The 14563-nt window shown below is 42.9% G+C and overlaps 1 protein-coding gene across 2 annotated transcripts in view; it reads right to left on the bottom strand.

The window, feature by feature from the left end:
• Positions 1 to 6911: 6911 nt before the first annotated feature.
• Positions 6912 to 14563, bottom strand: part of VEGFD (vascular endothelial growth factor D) — a 28715-nt gene continuing 21063 nt past the window's right edge. For both annotated transcript variants that reach the window (XM_040997407.1, XM_040997418.1), the window contains 4 exons: positions 14119 to 14267; positions 12463 to 12563; positions 8123 to 8318; positions 6912 to 7544 (listed from right to left, as the gene is read on the bottom strand). In XM_040997407.1, the coding sequence (XP_040853341.1) occupies positions 7418 to 7544; positions 8123 to 8318; positions 12463 to 12563; positions 14119 to 14267 (573 nt within the window). In that variant the 3' untranslated portion in view covers positions 6912 to 7417. The remainder of the gene's footprint in view (positions 7545 to 8122; positions 8319 to 12462; positions 12564 to 14118; positions 14268 to 14563) is intronic.

The following is a 14563-nucleotide window of genomic DNA, read 5'->3' on the forward strand; positions in this document are numbered from 1 at the left end:
AGAATGAAATAGCTCCACTGTTGTATTTTGGTAATGCTTTGGCACTGAATATTCATTCTTCAACCTCTTCCCTGGGCTCTGGAAATTCAAAGGTTAAAAACTCGTGCTTCTCCCTCTCAGGTGTTCACAACCTCACATGGGTGCATGACTCCATCAACAGTTGGTTGAATATTACGCAAAGGTATTCATTTAGGGCTATTTTCTAAAAAGCAGAAGAGTAGCAGGATTAACTTCCAAATCTGGGGACAAATCTCATCATGATGTTGTGCCTAGATGTGTGGTGACACATTATGCCTTTGGGGAGGTTTCTTAGCAACCACTGACATTAGACTGAAGTGCCTACTTGCACTGTATTCGGAATACACTTAACTGAATATGAGGCTAATCAGTAGGAGTTGTAGTAAATGCCTAAAATGGAAAAGATGAAAAATAAATGTGGGTATCTTCTTACTCTGAAATTCAGTTCTTTACAAATTCACATGTGAACTAACTCCCTTGGTTTGTTTTGGGCAGATAAGGCAACAAATGCATATGGAGAGCAGGCTAGCTGCATGCAAGGCACAATGCAGAGAGCATATGGCAAGGGTGTAACCCCCAACAAATGAAGTCAGGGTTAAGGCATGTTGAAAGAAAGTAGCAGATGCCATAAGAGAAATATGAGTACAAGAAAGATTCTAGAAGTTCCAAGGGAAAGACAGTTTCTGGCTGCCAGCAGTTAGCTAGAAGAATTTGTGTAGGTTGTCCATGCAGCCTTTGAGAGTAAGGTACAGAGACGGGTACTGACTGTCCATTACATACAGACAACAATGTGACTCTCAGGGAAGGTCAGTGTGTGCTAGAGCCGAAATTCACTAAGGAAGGCGGAGTCGGAGGGAAGCCAGACTTCCACCCCTCATTTGCTTCAAATAGAAAACTAAGAGATGCAATATAAATGAGAATAATTAAATGCCATAGCTGTGATTTTTTTAAAAAAAAAAAAGATATTACACGCTTCGGATGCAGAACCAAAATGCAAAATGACGATCAGGATCAAAGCCACTATGGCCTCGCATTCATTGAGAAATTCAGTAGAATGGCTCTGGTCTGGCTTCCAGTGTCAATTTTGAGAAATATGTCATGTACCTTCTTGACACTTTGTAGGGAATTATTATGAGTCTTAAGAGACTTCTATAATTGCTCCTTAGTCTCCTTCACCCTGCTAGCCCAGTTGTCCATGTCTTGGTTACAGGTATAGGCGGATACTTACACAATTACATAGATAATGAATTAAAAGCATTTGTTAATGGAAAATTTAAATATCTGCAGCTTTTATCATAATATGCATTTCCATGAACTGTTGAAAATAGCTAGTAAGCATGGGTTTCAAGAAATTTTAGCTCCAAATACACTTAACTTCTAATTTCTTTGTTGTGAATTTTAAAAATGACCCTGATGTTTTCATCTCCCACACTTTGCACCCAGGAAGGCTTTTCATTTGTCACCTGGTGTGCTTCCATCCTGAGAAAACATCTTGGTATTTAAATTGATAATTGCATCTTCCACGTTCTCTCATCTCCTAGGATAGTTACTAATCTGATTGTACACGTCCTTCTCTTTTATCTTTCCGTTTTTTTTTTTAACGCTGCGTTTCTCTCTTTAAAGTTTTTTTTTTTTTTTTTTTTTTTTTTTAACTTTTGGGCCTGGCATGGTAGCCTACTGGCTTAAAGTCCTCGCCTTGCATGCACTGGGATCCCATATAGGCGCCGGTTCTAACCTCGACGGTCCCTCTTCCCATCCAGCTCCCTGCTTGTGGCCTAGGAAAGCAGTGGAGGATGGCCCAAAGCCTTGGGACCCTGCACCCAGATGGAAGACCTGGAGGAAGTTCCTGGGTCCTGGCTTCGGATTGGCTCAGCTCTAGCCATTGTAGTCACTTGGGGGAGTGAACCGGTGAACAGAAGATCTTCCTCTCTGTATATCTGACTTTCCAAAAAAATAATAAAGATTTTTTTAAAAAAACAGATATTTACAATTTTTATTGGAAAGGCAGATCAGATTTATGGAGAGAAGGAGAGACAGAAAGATCTTCCAACCAACTCCCCAAATGGCTGCAATGGCCAGTGCTGAGTCGATATGAAGCCAGGACCAGAAACTTCCTCCAGGTCTCCTACACGGGTACAGGGTCCCAAGGCTTTGGGCCATCCTCCACTGCTTTCCCAGGCCAGAGGCAGGGAGCTGGATGGGAAATGGGGCAGCTAGGACACAAACCAGTGCCCATATGGGATCCTGGCGCTTGCAAGGCTAGGCTTTAGCCACTGAGCTGTCTGGCCAGGCCCCTCACTTTTATCTTAGGATCTCCTTTGAAAGTTCTTTAATTGTGTCTTCCAATTGCATTCTATTTAATAATTGTTTCTATTGCAACAAGTATAACTCCGCAGAACTCCATTATGTTCACTGCCTTATTTGCTGTTTGCAGGGTCTTCCCATCATCCCCTTAGCACACTACCTACCCGCTCCCCCTCACCCGGGTGGCATACTACTGGTTTCAACTTTTCTGCTTTCTCCTGTGCCTCTGTTTCTCCAAACTGCCTTTAACTGTTGGTTAGACTCCTGTCTGAGATTATTTTCCAGATATCTCTTCATGATTGCTTGCTCACTAAGGAAAGTAAAGGATAGAATTGGAGTTGCCCCCATGGTTAACTTGCTGCCTGGAACTTTGATGAACTTTGTCACAAGCCTCGATCAAGTGCTAGTCCTCTGCTTCTGTCCAGCTTCCTGCTCATGCCTACCCAAGGAGGTTGTAGGTAATGACCTGAATGCTTGGGTCCCTGCCACCCACATGGGAGACCCAGATTGGATTCCAGGCTTCTGGCTTTTGCCTGGTCTGACCCTAGCTGTAGTGGGCATTTGGGGAGTGAGCGAGTAGATGGGAGGACTGTCTTTGTCTCTCTCTGCCTGTCAAAGAAAATGAAAATAAATATTTTATAAAATTAAAAGCAATGGATGGGGCCGGTGTGGTGGCATAACAGACTAATCTTCTCCTGTGGCATTAGCATCCCATGTGGGCACCAGTTCATGTCCCAGCTACTCTACTTCTAATCCAGTTCCCTGCTTATGACCAGAGGATGGTTCAGGTCTTTGGGGCCCTGCACCCACAAGGGATACCTGGAGGAAGTTCCTGCTCCTGGCTTCAGATCAACTCAGCTCTGCCTGTTGCAGCCATCTGGAGCGTAAACCAACAGAGGGAAGATCTCCCTCTCCTCTCTGTAACTCTATCTTTCAAATAAAAATAAAATAAATCTTAAAAAATAGAAGTAAGGGGCCTAAGAGCTTATCAGAAAGTCTGCTCCCCAGAGTGATCCGTGGCAACCAACTAGACTGCCTTGCTGAGAATGTCTCCTCCTCAGCCCATTTTAGCTGTTTCTCTATGCACTGGGCAGAATAGCCCCCCTTCCCTCACCTGAGCAAAGTGCTTTTCAAGCAGAGGCCCAGCGGCCAGCACTGTGCTTGCCTAGAGAGGGTCAAAAACTGTGAGTGCTGCATGTAGTGTGCACACAACCGAGCCTCTGTTCATGGGCTCGGGGCTTTGCTGCCCTGGGCACCAGGGACTCCCAACCCAGGGCTCTCTCTGGTATCCCAGCTGGAGAATTCGTAACCCATCCAACCCGGGGAACAGACTCCTTTTCTGTAAGGTCTCAGAGAGCATTGGATGTTAATTGATAGTACTTGGTAAGGTAAGGACTATTTTAAGTATTATTTTAGGCATTGCAGACCATACTACACTCTCCTATTGAACAGCAAAAAGATCTACATGCAATGCATCCACAAGTGAACATGACCAGGTTCCAGTATGAGAACATTTAAGTCCTCACCTTGCACCCCCGGGATCCCATATGGGCCCCGGTTCTAATCCCAGCAGCCCCGCTTCCCATCCAGCTCCCTGCCTGTGGCCTGGGAAAGCAGTCGAGGACTGCCCAAAGCCTTGGGACACTGCACCCGCGTGGGAGACCTGGAGGAGGCTCCTGGCTTCGGATTGGCACAGCATCGGCCGTTGCGCTCACTTGGGGAGTGAATCATCGGCCGGAAGATCTTCCTCTCTGTCTCTCCTCTCTGTATATCTGCCTTTCCAATAAAAACATAATAAAAATAAATCTTTAAAAAATAAATAAATAAAAACCAGCAGTGGGCTAGAACCTGCCTATGGCCCATTGCTTACTGACCTCTGTTTCAGAACAAACACTATCAGTGACGAAATTACCAAAGCAGATTTTGTTTACTAAGCTATTACAAAGCCAAAACCAAAATATTGCTTACTAAGCTACTACAAGGACAAATAGCAGAGTAATTTTGAAATTCTGTAATTTTGTAAATATTGTGATATGCATATACTCTAGCTGAGTTTGAGCACCATGAATTACATTGTTATTCTTGACTTTATTTTCAGAGGTTTTTCTAAATCCACTGTTCACAATATAAACATGGTAATTGTTTAGTAAGTTATTATTTACTGGGCACCTACTAAATAGTAGACTTTACTTTTACACCGAGGATTGAATTAGACAAATCCTGGCTCTTATTGATCAAGTGATCAAATCCATCAAGTTAAAATTTTTATTGAACTATGGTTTTCCTTAAAGAGCTTCATGTTTATTATTTGTGTCATCCAAATCTGATATTAAATGGTTCAACCTGTTTCCACCCCCAACAGATCTCCCACCATACCATTTTAGTTACAAATTTATGATCTGTACTATTATGTTAGGACATTCTGTGGCCTTAAGGCTTGGATAATCAGTAACATCATGCATCAGTGGCATTTATTGTATTTGATGTGAGCTCTTGGGACTTCTCCCATTATTATTATTTTGCGACAAGAATTTTCAGCTTATATTCCAGGGATATTTGTATGACAGATATTCCTGTATAGTGATAAGTGACTCTGATATAGCAATAAACCAGTTACTGCACTTCTATCCTCAAGGACTAGCTCCACTTGAATCCAACTCCAGGGACCCACAGGCAGCTATCTTGCTGGTTGTTGGAACTCGGGGAGGAAAAGGGGGCAAACCAGGGCTTTCTGTAACAACAATTAGAAATCCGGAGGCACTGCTAGCCCAAGTATGCTTTGAGTTGGTTATAGGCATGATCTAAGGATCCTGAATAAAAGTCAAGAATTCTGGCCAGCACCATGGCATAGTAGGTTAAGCACTGCAGTGTTTGGCATCTCATATGGGTGGCAGGTTGAGTCCTAGCTGCTCCACCTCTCATCCAGCTTCCTGCCTGTGACCTGGGAAAGCAGCAGAGGATCCCCAAAGCCGTGGGACTCTGTATCCCCGTGGGAGACCCAGAAGAAGCTCCCCAGCTCCCTGCTTTCAATGATCTCAGTTCCAGTCTTTGCGACCATTTGGAGAATGAACCAGCAGATGGAAGATTGTTTTTTGCCTCTCTTCCGTAAATCTACCTTAATGATAATAATAGTAATAATAATAAACCTTTTAAAAAAGTTAAGAACTTTCCAGAGGTCTCAGAATCCTGGGATCTGCTGCCTCTCTCCTTTGGGTAGACCCTTGTCGCAAGTGTTCCACTAGTGGCAACTCAAGTGAACTAGTCAGTTGTATTATGTAGGGAAATGAACTCCTCAGCCACACTTGATAGATGGAGAAACTGAGCCTTGAGGAAGTGTTCAGCCTCAAAATGCAATTAAGTGGCAGAGACTGTCCTTAAACTCAGGGCTTTTTTACTTGTCAGGGGTTTGGCTTCTGCTTTCTCTAGTCGAAGATGAGCAAAATGAGTCCTTTAACTGGGCCATGTCCTATGGCTGCTCTTCCGCCTGAGCTCTCAAGCGAACTTAGGCAAACATCATAGAGGATAGGGGAGTGGTAGAAACAGAATGAAAAGGACAAAGCAAGCAGGCGAAAGCTGTGTATGGTTAAGAAATCAAGTGTAAGACCTTTAGAAAAGCTGAATTTAAAAATAATAAAATTAGAAGTCTATTGATATCCAGTTCATAAGGGAAAGGCAAGAGAAACAGTGGCAGAAGAGAGACTGGGCCAGCACCAGCAGATAGCTGGGTGACAGTGCCAGCAGAGTGCGGATCTGCCCCCAGGCTAGCCCTCCTCTCTGGGAAAGAGACTGAGACTGAAAACCAAAGGTGTTATTGGGTCTGGGGCCAGCGGCCTCAAACAACTTTGGTGACTGAAGAGAAAATTCCAGAACAGCTCAGTAACCTTGCAGAGGCAGGGAAGTGTTTTGGTTTGGCATCCAGTAACACTGCTGAGTGGCTGGGTGTTCATCCTTACACCTGTTTTACAATTGTACTTCTCCATGGTGGTGTGGCCTGAAAAACTTGAGTTACACAGACTCGATTAGGACCCAGTGCTGCAATAGATTGCGCATGGATCTATGCAAGATATCATGAAGGGAATGCACAGTTTTGATAAGTAATGCTGCTAAGATCCTCCTGTTACACCAAAATGATAGCAAAATCTGTGACACCAGAAAGTTATATGTAAGACTACTTTGGGGGACAACACCTTCTGGGGAACAGAAAGGAATCATGTTGCCTTGAGAGCTGAGATGTGACTGAGACATCAGAGTGAAGCAAGAGCAGACGCTTGCAGTCAGTCCTCCAGCAGTGACGTAAAACCTCAGTGATGTCACGGGCATCAGTGGGCTTCCCTTTGTCATGTGATCGGCATGGAGTCAAGTTCACTTTCATTTCAAAGCACAGGGTGACTGCCAGCTGACTCTTGGGTCATTTGTTTATTCTCGTTTATAGTTGTAAAGGTCTGAATCACTTCTTCCCGCTTACTATTTCCAAAGCTGAGATAAAGTTTTGCTGTGTTCCAGTCTTGCTCTGCACCTCCCACCTTTCACTATTTTTTCCTTTAGCATAAAATGCAGATTGGAGGCATATTAAAGGACACATTGTAGAACTTGAATAATGATGTTTATTTCCTTTAAATACACTTAAATATGAAACATCAAACAGTAAATCACTAAACTAGAAAGCTGCAAGCTGGCCAGCATTAGAAAGTCTCAGGTTCTGCACAGGAACACTCCGCCAAAGGGCTGCATGTATCGATGGGCCCCGGGGAGTGATGTTTTCCTTGGCTGCCCCGAGTAACCAGCTGTGCGGCTCCTACCATTCCATGCCAAGCCAATCTGTCAGTTAGTCAAAGAAGGGTTCTTCAGACCTCTCTCCCGACACCCCTCGGTGTGCTGACATTCCCAACTAGATGGCATGTGTCAATGAAGCAGGGACTCCCCCACGGGCATGTTGGAAGGTTGGTCTGGCTTCACCATGGCACTATGCAAGACAGATGTTTTTCCTAACACCTGGGGGCCTGTTTAGTGGGCAGGGCAACAATGGCAGGAACTTGGCAAAGCAGCATGCTGTTTAAGGTGACAGGGCTGGGGAACTTGAAGCCAGGTGGTCAGCTCAAGGATTTTCTTGGCTTGGGAGTCCCCGAACAGCCCTTTTCTCCTTGAGAAAGCGGCAATGCTTTGCACACGCTGGTTTTCCACTTGCACATGTTCTGGTGTTAAAGGGGCATCTGTCCTCACAACTGTTACAAAACAAAATGGGGAGGAGAACTCAGAATCAAGAGCTGGATCCAAAGGAACAATTCTGTTCTCCTTTAACTTTTTTCCAAAGGAACTTTTCTAGATATGTTTTCAACATGTCAAAAAAAAAAAATCCTGACTGATTATCCCAGGTGGATTTGAAATTTATTAAGGCCAAATGACAACCTCCAATAGTTTTCTTCACCAATGAACTTCCTCTTATATAAATCTAATGGTATCTTTTATCAGGGAAGAATAAGCAAATAAACAAGCAAGCACATATATGGTGAGAGAGAGGCTAAATAATAGAGTTTCCTCATCTAAAACTCCTCTCCCCAAAATAATTATTTAAAGAAGTTTAGGTTTTGCCTGAGATATGTAAGAGCAGGTATGATTGTCTTAATATCATGATTAATCATCACCCTATATATTCTCATACTCTCACTTATCTGTTTTACTATTAAAAGGAGCCATGAGCATTGAGGGGAAAAAATTGTATAATAAAGAATCCCCTGATTCAGCATGGCATTTCCTTTAAATGTCAATGAGCTGAGTCACCAGGAAAGAAACAGCCGTTCACCTGCAGGTGTCTGGATGAAATATCTTGTGCTTCTGGCAGCAGCTCTGCAGACTTTCTTTGCACTCGAAGCAACTGCAGTTCTTTGGGTGTTGGACGAGATCTCTGGGACATGGTGTTTTACAGACACACTCACAACGCTCATCATCAAACTTCATGTGTGGCCCACAGAGGGCACTTTCCTGGAGACCAGAGTGACCTACATGGAAACCCCAAAGGTTACCACTGAAATAGCCATGGCCTAGACAATGTCGTCATGAAAGCTGAGTGTAGATTTGACGGTATCCTAAAGGAATAGGGATTCACCCGATTTTCCAGCAAGTTTTGCCCCTAATTTTTCATGAAGTCAAGAAGAATCTCTGAGGTCACTGTAAAAGCACAGAATTTGTGTGATTTTCTAGGCTTCTGATTTTTAAAAAACACAAGCTAATTTCTTAAACATTTTAGATTTGGGGGTTGCTAACTGGTAAAAAAATGTACTCTTCCACAACCAAGCATTAATAATTAAAATAGATAGGAAGGCTCTGTAAAAGCCAAGAGTCCAGTCCTCTCATTATTAGTAGAAGATTAAAAGGAAAAAGCAGCAGAAGCAATGTTGTTGCAGAATCCATCTCAGACTGTCTAGATCCAGGGTTGGGGCAACACACATATTCCCTCACTGCCAATTACAACATTGCCATGAAACATGTAGGCATATAAGGCAGCAGTTTAGACCCTTCATGAAATGCACTCTAAAGCCCCCAGGCTCCTCTTCCACCCTCCTTCCTCTGTCTCTAATATCCTATTTCCCATCTGTATCCAATTGCAGTGTTTTCTGTTTCCTCAACATGCCACAACTTCTAGACCCATACCATTGACCTTGTCCTTGATGTCAGTCATCCTTTTCTATTTGATATCTTTCCTACCTTCTCCAAGCCCACAAAAGTGCCCACCAGAGGGGCCCGGCGCGGTGGCGCAAGTGGTTAAAGGTCCTCGCCTTGCACACCCGGGATCCCATATGGGCCCCGGTTCTATCCCAGCAGCCCCGCTTCCCTTCCAGCTCCCTGCCTGTGGCCCGGGAAGGCAGTCGAGGACGGCCCAAAGCTTTGGGACCCTGCACCCGCGTGGGAGACCCGGAAGAGGCTCCTGGCTTCGGATTGGCATAGCATCGGCCGTTGCGCTCACTTGGGGAGTGAATCATCGGACGGAAGATCTTCCTCTCTGTATATCCGCCTTTCCAATAAAAACATAATTAAAAATAAATCTTTAAAAAAAAAGTGCCCACCAGAGTATATCTGTCTGTTACTTCCATGTTTTCTCCCTACTAAGTAAAATAGCTGAAGGGTAGGGAACCAGGTCTGTGGCTCTGGCATAAAACAGACACTCGGCACACATTACTTGGATTTATTTGGTATAATAATAGGGCCTTTTTAGCAGGTGGATGTGTGGAAACACTGAGGGATCTCACCAAGCATTTTAAGACATTGAGTTAAACTATATGTTCTTGCCAACATCTGATGCAACAAAGCAGCACTCCCATTCAATCCCCATGTCATTCAGTCTCTTAGCCTTAAGCATTCTATAATTGGTGGTGTTTGAACAATTATACGAACTGAGTCCTGGAGGGCTGAATCCTGCGACACTATTCTAAATTTTGTAAAGAGGCAAAAGGTGAGCTGGGGAAGCCATTCACCAGTGAGGTAGATGTCATTTCAGGACTCATGAGATCAGGTTGTTAAATGACAGTGGAGAAATGCTTACAAGCTTTACAGTGGTCACTAGATGGCAGCAGACTCACAGGAGTCCGCTCAGGTCCTGGGCAGGGGAAGGGGAGGCTAGGAATAGGGCTGCTTAAGAAAACATGGACTCCTTGGTGTCTGTTCAAGTTCAGCAGGTTATTTGGCACAAGCTCTCCTCACATTGCTTTAAAAACAATAGAGGCTGGAGGGAGACTGCGTAGCCAAGGGTGGGACCGTGACGTCTTAGAGCCTGATTTCTACCCTAGGGAGCGGATGTGCTCCCCCTGTGTTCTTTACTCAGCCTTGTTCCATTACTATTTTCATCAATAAGCTGATGCCATTTTTAAAAATAAATCCTTGAAATTGTGAGTCTCTTGAGAAAGGAAGGGACACATTAAATCCTTTAAAATACAGAATTAGGATCACCTCCTTTTTTTTTTCTTTTCCTTTTTTCCACTGTGAGTTTCAACAGTTTGTAACAGTGACGTGAATTTAACTAGGTGAATTAAATTGGAGTTGGCTTCACCAACCCAGGTCCATTCATCTGTGGCAGTGGAGCCATCAGAGAAAAGGCAGTTGGATTAATAGTGATATACAGGAAAATGGTATTTAGTGGGTTCTGTATATGCTGTTAGTTTGATGGGGCCACTCGAGAAATGAAACTGAACTTTGTCCACATTAGGGAGTTATAGGAAATGAAAACTAGGAGTGATGATGCCTACCTGTACATTTCCAACAGTTGCCTGCTTCCTTTCCTGCCTGGGCCCACTCTTCCTCACACCTTTGCTAGAGCCACATTGAATGCTTAATGTGGTTTCACTAAATGCAGCATCACAGCTAAGCTCTGGCTCAAAGCTCACTAGATTTCTCTGCCATGTCCATGAGCTCCCCTACCCCCCTCCTGGCAACCCCCAGTTTCCTCTCCCATCAGCCAGCTCTGTCCTGCTTTGTCCCCATCAGGTTGGACTTCTCCAGGCACCCCCGCTCGGTTATGTTTCCTCACCTTGAGCCTCGTGGCTGCATCCCTCTCCTTGTGCAGAGCATTTGTCTCCTTCCCCACTGCTTGCGCCACCCTCCACGTACATGGGCACCTACTTGAGTCCCTCCTGGGGAATTCAGTCCAGCAGAGAAAAGCTGCTTCATCTAAGGTCTTGTCCCCTCCCCAGATGCATGAACACTGCACCTGCATGCAAACCAGCTATATTTAAAAATTCCTGGCTGCGTGCCAGGAAGGTTCCACCATAACATCTTTTGAGCTCTATGTATACAAGGTCCCATAACTTCCCAACACTGTTAAAAAGAGTCACATGGAAAAGAATTTAACAAGGGTGCTAAGGGATGCATGTGGCTGCGAGTGAGAGGGAGAGTTAAAGGTGACAGGTGCTGTAGGTGTAAAACATACACTAGATTTTTAAGGCAGCACAAAAATGTAAACCAGTTATTAATGACTTTTATATTGATGACACAGTGAAATGCTATTTGGATCCATTAGATTAAGTAAAGTATATTAAAATTAAATTCCATCTGTTTTTCACCTTTTCGAAAAGGTAAACAACATAAGATTATATTCCAGCACACAGTCTGTTTTGCAGAGAAAACTATTTGGGTTCAGCTTAGCAACAGGAGTATGTGCGTCACCCCCTGCTGCAAGGACAGGTGGCAAGTTTCCTCATAACTGATGCACATTGGAGCAGAGGATAGATGAACCCTTGATGGAAAGGGTGTAGAACATGGTCAAGATCTACATGGACATTTAAACTGTATGAACTTGAACTTTCCCTTACACACCCTGGGCTGAGCTTGCAAGAGAAGAAATCTGAGAGAAAAAATCGGGAAGTAGATTGTTGTTTACAGCATCTAAAACAGATTTCTTACAGTTTACTCCTTACTATTACTACTTGTAGATCGTAGTTTAAACCAAGCAAGGTGTACGTTACATGATTTTTTATAACTTTTTTTGTCTTAGTGGTACCGTGTCAAGCTCTATGGGAAATAGGTAAAAATTGTGTTAGTTTTTAGCCACATGTTCCTCACCAAAAAGCTCCAGCAGTATGAATTATGAGCCATGAAGAAGGTCTGTCTCATTTTGTCCGCATCTCCTCTTTGATCATGTTAGGCTTTTAATTTTCCCTAGTCCCAGAAGTAAATTACTGGCACGTGTTCACATGATGCAGCTGATGGAAACCAAGTCCAAAATCGCTTCCTGGTCCAGTCAGCCTTGTGCAGACAGATTAGCAAACTGTGCTTGGAGTGTTTCTAAAAGTAGCCTTGAGTGTTTCAAGTTAGAATTCAATGCTTTGCCATGATCTAATCACTGGGCTTCTTTTTGAGTTGGGATGGCAGAATGGTGCGTTCTATACGGTTAAAGGAAAAGGGGGCTCTGAAATCTGATCCCTTATGGCGCTCTCAGCCTTGAGGAAGCCACTAGCCATCTTGGGTTGTCCGTTTTGTAACTATTAAATGGGGGTGGTAATAGTGTATTATGCGGTTGTTGTGGGGCATAAATGAGTTAATACATACAAAAGACTTATACATGGTCTGGTCGAAGTAATTACTGCATCAAGTTCATTGCTATTCTTACAGTTTTCATCATTCCTATAATTACTTCCCTTCCATCATCATTACCTTCTGTTCCAGCAAGTGGCTTCTCTTCCTGTAAGACACATTTACACTTGTTGCTATCCCACAGCATGTCAATAGGGCAGAGTTTCTTGAATTGTGGACAGCTACAAAAGAAAACACTCAGATTTAAAAGCTGTCATGCTTAATCACAATCTTGCAAAGTTAAATACAATTCTGAGTGGAGAACAGTTAAGATTGTTTTAGTTATTTTTAATTTTTTTAATATTTATTTATTTATTTATTGGAAAGTCAGATACACAGAGAGGAGGAGAGACAGAGAGGAAGATCTTCCATCCGATGATTCACTCCCCAAGTGAGCGCAACGGCCGGTGCTGTGCTGATCCAAAGCTGGGAACCAGGAACTTCTTCCAGATCTCCCACATGGGTGCAGGGTCCCAAAGCTTTGGGCCGTCCTCCACTGCTTTCCCAGGCCACAAGCAGGGAGCTGGATGGGAAGTGGAGCTGCCAGGATTAGAACCAGCACCAATATGGGATCCCAGCGCGTTCAAGGCGAGAACTTTAGCTGCTAGGCCACACCGCTGGGATTTTTAATCTTAGGAAGACTGTTTTGATATCTACTGTTTCGTATAGCACGGTGATTACAGCTAATAATCATGTATTACATATTCAAAATTGCTAAGAGAATACGTTTCAAGTTGTTTTGCTACAAAAGCATGTGAGAATAATTGATTTTAAGGAGTTTAATTCATATTTATGAATTGCATCTTTTAGATAGTAATTCTGTAATTACAGCTGTCCTTGCTGAAAACCTTTAAAAAACAAATTGTAATTTTGGAAAATTATAATCTCTTCAAGAAGATGGATGTTAAAACTGTGTCAATTATAGCTGCATTAACAGTTTGCTTGCCAAAAGTAAATATTGCTATAGATAGCTTCTAAGAAACTGTGATGAGAACACTGTTGAGGGTAGGTGGTCCTCGCCAATGAGACAGGTGAAGGTGTCCTTTGGAGTAGGGTTAATTAACATATATCATCAGCTAACTGTCGCCAAACATTTACTACTTTATGGCTGCAAACTATAAGTATCTGACTTAGTTACTTAATTTCTTCATTCACCATTTGCAATTTTTCCTCATTTATTTCTCTATATTTAAGTTCCTTTTTGTCTCAGAACACTTTAGAATGTCATAGTCTGTCTCAAATTCACAAAATTAGACTCAGGAAAATTTCAAACTCAAAATAACTTCAATTGAAAATAAGACCTTTCCCTTGGGCAACAGTACGTGAGAAGACCAGAAAGTTGCAAAAGTTGAATAATGGTAGTTGGGCCAATGACTTCCTAATCGCCCCAGGAATCTTTTAACTTCCTTCATTTACAACTTAAGCATGCAAACATTTCAGCGTTGTGCCAGAATGAGGAGACAAGTGACACACTGGTGTCTTGAGCACTTCTTCAGCTGCTTTAGATATGCCTATGAACAAAGATGCCTACATAAACATAAGCAGCAAGCTTTCAAGTTCTAGTACAATGTACATCTGACACCTAATAAAAATGTATTTGTCAAACAGTTACGATCAGCAGATCTGGATTAGAATCTAAAAGATGAAAAGCTTGAAGAGATGACAACAGCTATAACTAATCAGGTATTCTCCATAAATAGCTTTGGCAAAGGCAAAACAAGCACAATAAATGCTTACCCATCTTCTTCTGTGGTCTCGATGGATCGTCTGATAATTGAATATGGATGTCGTGGGGCTGTTGGCAGGCACTTACAACCCGTGTGGTTGGCAACTTTAACATGCACTAATTCAGGTACAGATGTCAAAGGCACCGATATCTCAAAGAGCTATAGTGCGAAAAGATAACCATAAGACATATGTCACTTGATTTTATTCATTGCTTTTTAGGAATATTTGCAGTCTGCACTTTTGCCTTTGACACTTATGGTGTGATTTTAGCAAAGTTGCCCATTTGGAGTAGAACTAATAATGGCAAGGGCCAACAAGAATGCTGGGGTGAGAACTGGGACAGAAGGGCCATATCCAACTTGATGAAGGGTCTAAACTTGATCAAATGCTTTAACTCCTTGGCATTATGGGTATCCTTATAAAATGGCATTTTTGGTTTCTGCTCTCACATCAA

This window comes from Ochotona curzoniae, unplaced genomic scaffold, assembly GCF_017591425.1.
Source record: "Ochotona curzoniae isolate NIBS_2020 unplaced genomic scaffold, NIBS_Ocur_1.0 contig_1274, whole genome shotgun sequence".
Taxonomy (NCBI): Eukaryota; Metazoa; Chordata; class Mammalia; order Lagomorpha; family Ochotonidae; genus Ochotona; species Ochotona curzoniae.